The sequence below is a fragment of the Papio anubis genome, chromosome 8 (assembly GCF_008728515.1).
Source record: "Papio anubis isolate 15944 chromosome 8, Panubis1.0, whole genome shotgun sequence".
Taxonomy (NCBI): domain Eukaryota; kingdom Metazoa; phylum Chordata; class Mammalia; order Primates; family Cercopithecidae; genus Papio; species Papio anubis.
This window is the reverse complement of record NC_044983.1, coordinates 38,293,526-38,307,910: the sequence shown is the minus strand read 5'-3', so window position 1 is coordinate 38,307,910 and position 14,385 is coordinate 38,293,526. Positions and strand designations below refer to the sequence as shown.

At 33.5% G+C, this 14,385-nt stretch overlaps 1 protein-coding gene across 1 annotated transcript in view; it reads left to right on the top strand.

Moving 5' to 3' along the window:
• Nucleotides 1-3,813: 3,813 nt before the first annotated feature.
• The window catches only part of LOC116276304 (disintegrin and metalloproteinase domain-containing protein 2-like), a 28,144-nt gene continuing 17,572 nt past the window's right edge, over nt 3,814-14,385 (top strand). Inside the window, exons 1-3 of the mRNA XM_031669312.1 lie at nt 3,814-4,154; nt 5,055-5,131; nt 7,668-7,723. Of these exons, the coding sequence (XP_031525172.1) occupies nt 4,100-4,154; nt 5,055-5,131; nt 7,668-7,723 (188 nt within the window). The 5' untranslated portion in view covers nt 3,814-4,099. The remainder of the gene's footprint in view (nt 4,155-5,054; nt 5,132-7,667; nt 7,724-14,385) is intronic.

The following is a 14,385-nucleotide window of genomic DNA, read 5'->3' as shown; positions in this document are numbered from 1 at the left end:
GGATTGTAACAAATGTACCATACAGATGTAGGATGTTGACAATGGGAGATGCTGTGCTTGTGGAGTTAAGGATACGTGACAACTCTCTTTTCCACTGGGTATTTTTCTGAACCTAGAACAGCCCTAAAAAAAGCCTATTAATTGTACATATACGTATATATGTAAAATATGTGGCTATAAAATTAAATTAAATTGAATTATCTTGTTGCAATATTCTTACTTTGTTTATTATGGGTATGTGGAATGCAATATGTTGAAGATATATAATATAATCTCTAAACACTAAAAAACCCCAAAAGAACAAATAGATATTTAAAAATTAAAGGGACCAGGTGAAATTAAATTTAAAGCAGCTTCCATTATTCAAAAGAGGTAAGAAAGTGAAAATAAAAGACGAGACAACCAGTAGGAAAACAATAGAAAACTACTAGTAGGTGAGAGACATAAACTTAACATGTCTGTAATTACTGTAAGGAAACGGACCTAATACTTCAATTAAAGTCAAGATCATCAGACTGAATTTAAAAATCTATATGTTATTTATACACAAATGCATATGCACAAACTTTAAGGACATGCCTTTAAAGTGAAATATTTTTGTAAAATATCCCAAGCAAATTCTAATCATTAAAAACAATCTGGCTATGGAAGTGTTAGATAAAATAAACTTAATGGCAAAAAGTCAGCATGGGCAAAGAGTGGCATTATAATGACACAAGTCCACTTCATCAGAAAGACAAAACATCCCTAAATGAGTTTTTAAAAAAACTTATCTCCAAAATACGATAATTAAAAATTGATAAAACACAAAGGAAAAATATAAAAGGATTTTTAGTTGGACATAATAAAAGAACAAGCATACAAAAGAATTAATAAGGATATAAGATATTTGAAAATGTATTATCCAACTTGATCTAATTGACATTTAAAGAATAATATAATCCACAACTAAATAGTCTGCATTCTTTTACAGTTTGCATTAATTCGAAACATTCAATGTAATGAGCCATCTAATGGGCAATGAATTTTCTCTTAGTGAATTGCAATGGCTTGAAATTATTTAGGATACAATCTATGATCACAATTGGATTGAGTTAGACATCAATAAAAAAAGTAAGACATGCTCAAATATGTGGCATTTAAATAACACCACTAAACATGTGGGGCAAAAAAAAATCATGAAGAAAAGTAGAAAACATTTAGAATTGAATATTAATGAAAGTAAAGTATATCAAAATAAAGTATAAGCATACAGTGGTAAAGTTAAAGCAATGAATAGATAGAAATTTGGAAATAGGTGGAGATTAGTTTAAAGACATAGGTTACAAAGAAGAAATGTTTAAAATAAATAATATAAACTTCCAACCGTAGAAGCTAGAAAAAGAACATTACGCCCAAAGTAGAAAAAAGGAAAAGAACACAAGAACAAAAATCAACAAAGCAGAAAACATACAATAGAAAAAGTAAAGAAATCCAAAATTGAGTTCCTGTAAAACTTAATAAAAATGATAAATTCCAAGAACTATTTACCCCGCATAAAGAGAAACATCACAAATTGTCAATATTTAGAATGAAAGAAGAGAGATGTCGGCAAGTGCTATAGAACTTAAAAAGTTGCTAGAGGAGAGGAAGGTATTAAGAACAACTTTTGTCAATAATTTAACAACCCTGAATAAACGGACAAATTCCTTCAGAAACATGGCTTTCTCAAAGCATGATTAAAAAAGTAAATAAGTCTTCTCACAAAGAAAACTCCAGGTCATAGTCACTGTATTTCTAAATGCTAAGAAACACTAAAATAATAAATATTCACAGCATTACACTATTTCAAAGAGTAAAGGAAGAGATAACAATTCTTAATTCCTTTTATGAGGGCAGCATGTCTCTGAAACAAAAATTGGTAAGTTCATTACAATGAAAGAACATTACAGAGAAATATCTTTACTAATATGAATGCGAAAATGCAAAACAAAATAGTAGAAAATCAAACCCACAAAATGTAAAAGGGTGGGGGACATCATGGCCAAATATGGTATATTCCAAGAGTGCAAGTTTAACACTGGAAAATCGATAATTTTATCATATTAACAAAAAATGGAGAAAACTATATGATCACATCATTTATGCAGAAAAGGCATTTGATAAAATTCAACATCTGTGATAAAATACGTACCATTGAAAACCTCATCACATTTGGAATAAAATAAAATTTCTGAATAAGACTAATTTATATCTACAAAACTCTATTAAAAGTGAAAAAGCAAGCCCCGGTATACAAGATATTTGCAATCATTATATCCAACAAGGGAATCACATCTTAACTTCATCAACAGATTGTACATTCAATTAAAAAGAGACAAGGCTACCTAATGAGAAATCAGACTGAAGTCTCAAAAAGGCTCTTACCAAAGAAGCTACATAAATTAGCAATAAACAGATCAAATTGTGCTAAAGTTCATTAACCACCATGAAAATGAAAATTGAAACAGAAATAACTAAAATGAAGGACAGAGAGAGGAGGAAAACAAGCGTAGGCATTGATGTGTAGGAAGTGGAATTTTCATACACTTCTGGTGGGAGCATAAATTAGTACAGTCTTAGAAAACTTGTCGGAAGTATCTACCAACACATACCCTGTGATGCGACAACTTCACTCTAGAAATATACCCAGTAGAAATCCTTACTTATTACACCAAAAGGCATGTAGAAGAATATTTGTAGCTAAATATTATTTTTAATAGTTGGAACAATAAACAAACCAAATATTCATTAATAGTAAAATGGAAAAACAAGTGGTGTTATATTTATTGAATCTGTAATATACACCGGTGAGGATAAAACAGAACTATTGCTTTGTATGAACCTTACAATCATCCGATTAAAAGAACCAAAAAGGATGAGTTCATGTCCTTTGTAGGGACATGGATGAAGCTGGAAACCATAATTCTGACAAACTATGGCAAGGACAGAAAACCAAACACCGCATGTTCTCACTCACAGGTGGGAATTGAACAATGAGAACACTTGGACACAGGGCGGGGAACACCACATACAGGGGTCTGTCGTCGGATGGGGGAAGCAGGGAGGGATAGCATTAGGAGATATACCTAATGTAAATGATGAGTTAATGGGTGCAGCAAACCAACATGGCACATGTATACATATGTAACAAATCTGCACGTTGTGCGCATGTACCCTAGAACTTAAATAATAAAAAGTAAAAAATTTAAAATAAAAAAAAGAAATTTGTATCTTTTAAAGAATTTTCTGTTCATCTAAAAAAAAAAAAAACAAAAAAAAAAACCCAAACATGAAAGAGTACACGGTGATTGTTTCTACTTGCAAAAAGTTCGAAAACAGACAAAACTTATCTTTGGTTGTTTAGAAGTCGTGGTTGTGAGGTGGGAATCTGGGGATTTGGGTGGTTCTTTTTCATTTCTTCATAGTGGTACTAATTACACTGGTTTTTTTTTTTTTTTTTTTCACTTGAATATTAATTGACCTGTGAACCTATGATTTATTATATACTTTTCTTTTTCATTTTTTGTTTTGTTTTGTTTTGACGGAGTTTCGCTCTCTCGCCCAGGCTGGAATGCAGTGGTAAGATCTCTGCTCACTGCAACCTCCGCCTCCCAGGTTCAAGCTATTCTCCTGCCTCAGCTTCCCGAGTAGCTGGGATTACAGGTGCCTGCCACCACGCCCAGTTAATTTTTTTTTTTTTTTTTGTATTTTTAGTAGGGACGGGGTTTCTCCATGTTGGGGAAACTGGTCTCGAGCTCCTGATACGTGTTTATATACATTCAATTAAAATTTTACTTAAGAAGTGTTTATGAATCTTCTTGTTCCTCAGCTGTTGGAAGTGATTTTGTTGTCGTTGTTGCCTTAATTAGGCATCACGTCCCCTGGAGTGCTCATCCTGCAAGAGGCAGCGCCCGGGAGTTCGCATGTTCCACAGCGCACCGCACCCAACCTCAGCCCACCTGGGCTCTCCCAGCCGCCTGCCTCTTCCAGCTGCGTGGCCGGGGCGTCATCTCGCGCTCCCAACAGCCTTGTAACCACCAACTGCCATTATTCCGGCTGGGACCCAGGACTTCAAGCCATGTGGCGCGTCCTGTTTCTGCTCAGCGGGCTCGGCGGGCTGTGGATGGACAGTAGTAAGTAGAAAAACTCCTTCTTTAGCCTTTTGGGACCCTCGGCGCTACTCTCCCTTTGCCTGCAAGTTACACTGGACATCCCTGGGAGGATGCTTTCCTGTGAGGTTTCCAACTCGGCAACTCCGAGCTCATCCCCGACATTGCCGCCTTCCCCAACCAAAATCCATAGAGAATAAGGACTTTCCCACACGTCCTGGAAACCTAGGAAAGATGAGAGGTCCCAGGCCTTAGGAGGATGCTTCAAAATTGTAGTTTCAGATCCTGCTTTGCATTTTTCACGACAGTGAAGGTTGAGACCCAACTTCTGTACTCTCTAGTTGAAGAGTCCAGAGTGAGGAGGGGCTTGAACCTATTGACCCAAGGTTACCAGATCCTACCTACAGGGCAATACTCCTAAAGCAATATACCCATTTCTTTTTTAAAAAAATATGGCCGGGCGCGGTGGCTCACGCCTGTAATCCCAACACTTTGGGAGACCGAGAAAGGCGGATCACGAGGTCAGGAGATCGAGACCATCCTGGCTAACACAGTGAAAGCCCCTCTCTACTAAAAATATAAAAAATTAGCCAGCGGTGGTGGTGCGTGCCTGTAGTCCCAGCTGCTCGGGAGGTTGAGGCAGGGGAATCGCTTGAATCCGGGAGGCTGAGGTTGCAGTGAACGGAGATTGTGCCACTGCACTCCAGCCTGGGCGACAGAGACTTCGTCTCAAAAAAAATAAAAAATAAAAAAATTTTAAAAGCCAGAAAAAAAACCTCCTTGTAATTTTAGAAAGAAATGGGAAGATAATAAAACTGAGAAGCAGCGTATAGAATAGAGATTAGAGATATAGATGAAAAACTCATAAAAGAAGCTCTGAAATGATGGGTATTGTTCTAATAAAACATTTTGCACATTTTGCAGATTTTGATAGTTTACCTGTGCAAATTACAGTTCCGGAGAAAATACGGTCAATAATAAAGGAAGAAATTGAATCGCAGGTAATGAATCACTAACATTATTTACAAATTAAAAATCATGTAAATATTTTATTTCTAAGAAGTTAATCTGCCATTTTCCATTCATGCACACCTGTTGAATTTTATATTTATACCCAATTTTCCCTGAATGGAAAAGTCCTTTTGTAAATGAACCAGGATCAACAATGTTTCACAGAAATAATGGTGCAGTGATGCTGGATATCAAAGCCCCAAGTCCATTTTCTGAATCTGTCTTCCTCTTGGATGTCTTTGAATAATCATTGGCTTGATTGTTCTAGAGATTCTGTTCTCACTCACCGTTCAGGCTGTATTTGGAAGAATTTTTTTGTCATTGTTGCGAAGTAAGCCTCGGCTTGCTTATATGGGATGATGATCACTTGAATTAGTGATGTTATATTAATGATTTTTTAGCCCTGATTGAAATATGTTAATGATTAGGACTCTTTATGTTATTTTAGATTATTTTAGTTCAGAATTATTATTCTCTTTTTAAAATTAGAATTTAAAAGCTTCTTGTCATTTTCACTAAGTTCTAGAATCCATTTCTGAAGTGGAATGTGGTTTCTTGAGACATCAATTTTTTTCTTTTTTGGTTTAGCAGATGCTTGGTAATTTAAATGCAAATATTTCCTTAGCATGTATCCATTTGTCATCCTAATACAGACATTATAGCTTAAGATGGTATATAAAACATTTTTAAATGAATGCATATCTATTAATAAAATGAATCATTTAAATAGAAAATAAGCAGTGAGGCTTTTATGAAAGATTTTTAATGTAAAAGAATTATGGGGATGTTAATCATATTAGAAAATAAGCAGAGAATCTATTTGGAGACAAGTATTTCAAACAAGAATTACTTGATTGTTATAAGATAGTGATTTGCAATAAGTAAAAAAAAAAAAATGCCCATTTTCAACTGTCAAATTCATGAGAAAAAAAATTGTCTATTTTGTTAATATCTGTATTCTTCTTGCCTAGAACAGTGTCAGATATAAAGAAACGAATTAATAGTATTTTTTAAAGCAATGAGGCTATTATGCTAATTCAACAAATACTATAAAAGTAATATGAAAATATATATTTTAAATTATTACAGTTAATAAAGACTAAAAGCCATAAGAACATTCAACCTAAAATTACTAGATTTTAAAAATAACTGAATGCAACTTCTAAAAGTGGAAAATGCAATATGAAAATATAAAAGTCAGGGATTTAAAGTAGAACAGAGACACCTAAAGAAATGAAATGCAACATATGAAAGGCTAAGAGAAAAGGACAGAATTAGAAGCTTAAGCATAGAGCGATTGGCATTCCTGAAATAGGGGGAAAAAGAAGAAGAGGTAATAGTAAACATATTTTAACTGAGAAATGACTTTAAAAAGTTGAATCTTCAGAACAATTGTCCCAAATCCAAAACAGAGTTTATTTCTTGAAGTCCTAACCCCTGATGCCTCAGAACGTAAGCATATTTGGAGGCAGACTCATAAAGAGGTAATTAAATTAAAATGAGTTTACTAGAATAGAATGGGCTCTAATATCATATAACTGGTGTCCTTGTAAAGAACAAGGAATCTGAGCATAGACGCATGTGGATATGAAGACACCAGGAGACCAGGAAAAAGCATTCCACAAAGTCTAACATCCTTTCTTGATTAAAAACACTCAACAGTTTAGGTGTAGAAGGAAGGTACCTGAATATAATTAAGGACAGTTATGAAAAACCCATAGTCAACATCATAATTAGTGGAAAGGAACTAAAACCTTTTTTTTTTTTTTTTTTTTTTTAACGGAACCTCACCCGGTTGCCCAGGCTGGAGCGCAATGGCGCCATCTTGGCTCACTGCAACCTCCGCCTCCGGGGTTCAAGAAATTCCCCTGCCTCAGCCTCCCGAGTATCTGGGATTACAGGTACCCGCCACCACGCTGGGCTAATTTTTTCTATATTTTTGTAGAGACGGGGTTTCACCATGTTGGTCAGGCTGGTCTCAAACTCCTGACCTCATGATCCGCCTGCCTCAGCCTCCCAAAGTGCTGGGATTATAGGTGTGAACGGCTGCGCCGGGCCAAAGCTTTTTCTTTAAGATGTGGTGCAAGACAAGGATTCCCACTCTCAACATAGTACTGATATCAAGGACAGAGAAAAAGATATAAACAGTATCCAAAATCAGAAGGAAGTAACATATCTTTATCAGCACATGACATGATCCCATATATAGAAAACCCCAGACTCCACCATAAAACTGTTAGATCAAACAGATGAATTCAATAAAGTTGCAGGACATAAAATCAACACACACATTTCAAAATGAAAAAATAAGAAAGTATATACATTATTTTATTCATTATTTTGATTATGAAATCTAGAGTTATAATATCAAATGCCATTCAAATAAATCAGCATTGAATTCTAATTTTTTCTCCTTTTATTAAATGAATGTGTTTTAGAATGTAATTATCATGAATGTAAAATGGTGGTTATCCTTTTTAACATTTTTCTCATTTTCTTTGTATTTTTGCTGTGTTCTCCTACCAGGTATCCTACAAAATTGTAATTGAAGGGAAACCATACACTGCGAATTTAATGCAAAAGTAGGTAATCATCATTATTTTGTCAATTCTCTTTGTTCTACTTACAATTTTTGTTTGAAATTGTCCAAAATGTAATTTTGCATTTGAAAATATTTCTAGCTACTTGCCATTCATTCGTTCCTTATCATATGATTTAAGCCTATATGACACGTACCTAGAACTTGAATTCAGAGTGTACGTGCCCCTCTTTCTTGTTCCCAGTAGCACCAGATTTTTATTTGATTATCCAAGAGGTTTCATAGAGGATGAATTTTGATAATTTTCTATCTCTCATAAAAAATATATATGGCTTGTTTTTAAGTTCTCTTATATTCAAGGTATATTTCAAAGAATATAGCAGATTGCTGGATGTTGTGAATCATGACACATTTTTAAATTAGTTTACATACTTTATCACAACTTATTAAGGACTTAAAATTAAATAAAATTTGTAATTAGCCAAATTCAATCTCAGATCAGTTGATGAATTTGGGGAAAACAAGCACAATATACAGAGAAATAAAGAAAAGTGAAAATTGAAATGATTCTTCAAGTGATAAGAACAGACTTCTACAAATTATCAAAAGCAGAATCCTGCAAGTGAAGTTACCAAATCAATACAAAAATAAAAAATACATCCGTATCATTTCTAGAATCCATAGCTACAATCTTTTTATACATCATAAATTTTGGAAAATGTTTTCTATTTATAAGATGGACGGTACTAGTTTGAAGAAATACCATTAAAAAAAGACTCAAAATTACTTTTTTCTGAAGAAAAAAAAGTGCTGCCTTCTGCAAGAAATACGTAGAGCAAACCCAGGTAGAATCTCACCAACAGCTGTTACTTTAGAATGCTAAGTGATGAGACTGAGAGCAAGTCAGTGACCAGTAATAAGGCATCCTCTGAACTTACTTTCTGCATCACAGATACAGTATTTATAAATGTTTAATATAGATCAAAATATGTAAAGTGTAATTAGACATATAAGAATATCCGAATTAAAATATAGCCATAACAGTAGATTTCATAAGCTCTTTTTTCTATTAGAAAAAATATATAGAATGTACAGTACAATTTATGGTGATGTAATGGATGAATCACATACCGTGTACCTTACAAATAAAGTCGTTATTTTCTTGCACACAAGCGGTGAAAAGGTACTTAAGAAAAAAAATCACACACTAAAATAAAAAAATCTTTTGAATAGTAACCATGTCCTCAATGACTAGCATAATAAAATTAGAAAGTAATTACAAAGCTGTCATCAGAGAATCACCAGATATTTGTAAATTCAAGAGCCGTTGCCAGAAAACTCTTGGCTCAAAAACATTCAAAACATTATTGTAAAATATCAATAAGCAGCAAGAAATAGAATACTACAAATCAGACATTTTAGAAATGAATAACCAAATGTATAATAAAAGTAAAATTCAAAGCTTTCATTGTTTTTACATTTTACCTGCATCAGATAAGAATAAGGTGTATAATATTATGGGATAGGACAACATAAAGTGTTGTTGGGTTGCCCACGCTGGTGGAGTACTGAAGCCTTTAGTGGCTACTGTTATTAGTCTACCTCAAGCCCTGTCAGTCCCTACCCAGAGTATCCTGGTAACTAGTTAGTTTCAGGCATGGTCAACAGTTTATAGATGCTCAGGGTGATAGCAATATTTACTTTCAAAAGACAATGAGATCTGGACTGTGTGCAGAGCTAGCACCAAACTGTATCTTTTCCTGGCAACATGACCATCTCCAAGGGCTTTCAAATATACAAAATAAGGACACCAGGAACCAATTTTATGACATTGCACAAGGTATTCTTGAGAAACCTGAGAAGAGATCCAGATTAGTAGGATATTTAGAGTAACACCAAAGCCAGTGTGTACTTCTGATATCTTTTAAGATGCTGTGGTTTGTCTATGACGTGCTAGTCATTGATCTTTTTGTTAATATCTCTCAGGACTCTGAATTTTCAGTTTGAGAATTAACATCCTTGCATCAATTATGGAGATTCTCATCAATTTTTAAGTTTAATTGTTTCTTTTTCTCACTCTAGTAACCTTTTCTGGGATGCTACTGAATATACATTGGGACCCCTTAATATAAATTTTAGTGAATCATTATTTTGTTCTCTAAAGTTAGCCGTTTTTGACTCACTTATCTATCACATATTTCTATGTACTCATTCACATTTCCTGTTATTCCTAATTTTGTGCTTTATTCTGGAAGATTTCTGTGTCACTCTTTATGTATGTCTAGTCTACTCAATATTTTTCAATGACTATGTTTTTCATGGTTAGGATTTCTGTACACAGTGACATATTTGTGCTTTGTAAATATTTTATAGCTTTTTATCTCTGTCTTTTATCCATTTCAACATTAAAACTTCTTTATTCTTAAGTTTCACAGTTTACTTGATTATTGCTATTTTTCTACATGATTTCTCCCAGTTTTCAAGCTTTGGACTTTTCCATATGTTTGGAACCATCGCTGATGAGCTCCTTTGAGTGAACCTTATTTTCTACCATCCTCTAATCTTTTTTGTGTTGTGGAGGCCTCTCTTTGGGAGTGGTTTTATGGCTGCTTCTACTTGGTTCCTGCCACGACAATTAACTGGGTCAAAAGTTTACACTTTATCAGCTCAGGATTTCAGTGATAATAGCGCTGCTTGGAATCCATTTCACGTCTGCCTGAGATATAGTTTAGGGTTTTCATTTCTGCACGTGATGCTATTTCTGCCTCGGTCGGTATGGGGTAGCATCCTTTTGTCCAGGGTCTGTGTACAGCAGGTGTCTTAGTCTGTTTGGGCTGCTATAACAAAATATTAATACCATAGACTGGGTAGCTTATAAACAAAAGAGATTTATTTCTTATAGTTCTAGACACTGGGAAGTCCAAGATTGAGGCACTGGCAGATTCAGTGTCTGGTGAAGGCTCATTTCCTGGTTCTGAATGGCTGCTCCAGGCTGTGCCCTCACACAGTGGAAGAAGCAGGTCAATTCTCTGAGGTCTCTTTCACAAGGACACTAATTCCATTCAGAAGGGTTCCAGCCTTGTGACCTGATCATCTCCCTAAAGTACCACCTCCTAAAACCATCACATTGGTGATTAGGTTTCAAAATATAAATTCTGGGATGAAACAAATGCTGAGATGATAGAAGCAGGTATTAATTTTTTTTTTTTTTTTTCGTTTCTATTAGCAACTTGGAGAGGAAATTTCTAGCTCTATTCCTTTCATTTAAAGGCTCACATCAATGTGTTCTGATGCTGGGCACTATTGTCTCAAATAATGTGTTCTCATGCTAATGACCAGAGGACATTAAACCACCTATTCTTAAGGTATGGTTCTGATCCAGAATCCATCTTACTTTGCACAGCTTCACCTGCTCACTCTTTCAGCTGTGGTACCAGCCTTTGTTTTTATTGCTTTGATCATTCCCATTAACCCTATAATATAATAGAATCAGGAAATATTTTGGCAAAGGGGAGATAGTAAATATTTTAGACTCTGAGCTTTATATACTCTCTTGCAACTACCTGCTGTTGTAAAAGCAGCCATAAACAGTTTGCAAATGATGGGTGTGGTTATTTTGCAAAACCACTCTATTTTCAAAAACCGTCTATCAGCTGGATTTGACCTATGGGCCAGTTTATTACCCCATTATTTACAGTGTAGACCTGTATTTGAAAATTATTATTGTTCATCAGTCATTTCAATATCAAGAGTGGCGATGGAAACCGGGAAATAGGTCTCCTTTCTGTCACAAAATCACTGTCAATTATCTTTAAAAATTTGTAATGTTCATTGCATAATAAATTGGCATAAATTAAAATATAAAATATGTTTATGCAGTTAAGTAAGTGTCGTGAAGTGAATATTTATGTAACCCTCTGACTTTATACATATATTGACTGCACTCAAGAAGTTGTGCTGTTTATCATTTCCTGTAATAGCCCCTCAGTCCTTCTCACTACTTTTCTGGATTGTTGTGATATCCATTTTCCTGATTTTATTTGTGATTTATTATCCTAGCTAATGTGGTTTCGTTTTGTCTGTTTTCTAGCTCTAAATAAATGAATTATAATGATTTTTCTAGTTTCAGTCACTCAAAATAATGTTTGTGAGGTTTTTCAATGTTGTTGCAAGAATTCCAATTTATTCATTTTTATTACTGTATAGCATCCAATTTCATGATTATACAACAATTTATATCATCTTATTTTGAACATTTTGTTTCTGTCTAGTTTGGTTATGTTAAAATATATATTATTTTGGACATATGCACAATATTTTGTAGCACATATGACTAATAGCATACTGATGGGTTAAGTTACATGCATTTTCATAATTACCATACATTTCCTCCAAAGCATTATACTAATTTACACACCCCTCTGAATTATATATTCTATTAATAGTGGTAGATGTTTTAAGTTTTAAGTTTATAATTATATACTTATGTCCTGCTGTGATTTAATATGTATTTCTCCAACTGTAAATAATTTCTCTTAACTTTTTAAATACAGCAGTTAGCCATATGGAATTTCTCCCCTGTGAAGTGCCTGTGTAAGACATTTGTTCTTTGTCAAAAGATGTTTAAGACATTTGTTCTTTGTCAAAAGATATTTCTAATCTGACCTTTTCTCTCCCTGTGTTTTCACACTTATGGTATTTGGCAAAGATAATTCTTCCATTATGGTAAGTTATATTTGTATCTTGTATAAGAAATCCTTTCTTATTCAAAGACCATGACTAAATCTTATATAATCCTCTAAAATATTTTTAGTTTTGCCTTTCACATTCGGGTCTTTGTTGAAACAGAAATTGGCTTTTGAATATGCTGTAAGGTAGACAAGCAATTTAGTTTTTCTGTATGATTTTTCAAATGTTTCAAGAGCTTTATAGAATCTTCTGTCTTTCTGTACATGTCTTCTGTGTGATGATGGTTATATATTATACATTTATATATGGTTTTATCTGTTTCCAGGCTCTTGATTAAACTTTTTGGTCTATTTGTCTGTTTATGATAAATCTTGATAGCCTAAATATAAAGCCTTTTCACCTTTTTCCTCATCATAGATGCTTTGGCAATTATTTTTCTTTCAAATTAGCATCCAGTGGACCCAGCACAATAAAAAAAAATGATATTTCTTCACTCCACTGTAATGTAATCTTTTTATAAATTAAATGACTGTATATAAAGGAGTCTCTGGATTCTTTGTTCTCTTCTCTTTATGTAAATGCTCATTCTTAAACCCTGTCTATTTATCTGTCCAAATGTCATAGTTTTAACTACTATGACTTTGTAACAGGTGTTTATAACCAAACTTGTCCTTCAGTTTTAAGGTGTGCTTACTCTTCTTGATTGTTTAAATTTTCATGTGATTTTGGAAACATTATTTTTTCTGTTTGATCTTTTGTTTTATATTCCTCTTTTTTTCTTCATTGCCTGTATCTGATTGAATCTACTAATTTATATTATACATTATTCCTCAATTAAATTCTTTGTGATGCATTCTTTTACTCTTCTTTTAGTAGTTCTCTATGTTAACATATCAACTCTTGAGTAATTGAATCTATTACAAATTATTCCTACTACCAATTACCATATGTTTTTAGATCCTTAAATCTCTAACTCCCTTTACCCTCTGCTTCCCCTTCATTATTTTTTTACACATCACAAACCTGTATATTTTTACATCTCCATGAAGTATTACTATTTTTTATAAAGTCAGTATTCATTTTAATTTAACCAAAATTTACCAATTCTGGTGCTCTTTAGTCCTCCCTACATTTCTGTGCTTCTATCTGGAGCTAATTTTGATATATCTCAGGAATTCTTAATATATTTCTATTATAAGACTGCTTGTTTTAAATAATATATGTTTTTATTTGTCATTATATCTTTATTTAATTATATTTCTTTCCTTCCAGTTATATAAAGGTCTAATTGACAGAAAAAATTTATATATATTAACAGTTTGCTACATATTTTTAGATATGTATAGATCGTGAAATGATTAAGCTAATTAACATATCCATCACTTCAAATACTTACCTTTTTTGAGGTTGAGAATACTTGAGATCTAGTTTCTTAGCAATTTTCAAGTATAAAACATTACTAACTACACTTAACTTGTGTGCAAAAACTCTCCAGAACTTATTACTTCTAACTGAAACTTTCTTCTCTTTAACCATCATCTCCCATTTCCCCACTCTTAGCCCTTAAAAGCCATCATTCTACTCTCTGCTTCTATGAGTTTGAATTTTCTAGACTCTCCATATAAATGAGATCAGGTAATATTTTTCTTTCTGAACCTGGCTTATTCTGCTTCACATAATGCCCTCCAGATTCATCCAGCCTTTAACAAATGAAAGAATTTCTTTTGTTTTTATGACTGTCTACTATTCCATTGTGCATATATACCACATTTTCTTTATCCATTTGTCCATTGACGGACACTTAAGCTTGATTCCATATCTTGACTGTTGTGAGTGCTACTGCAATAAACCTGGGAGATGTTTATTACAGATATCTCTTCAACATACTAGTTTTATTTGCTTTGGATATACGCCCAGTAGAGGGATTGCTGAATCATACACTAGTTCTATTTTTAGCATTTTGAGAAACCTCCTCATTATTTTCCATGATAGTTATACAATTTACATTTCCACCAA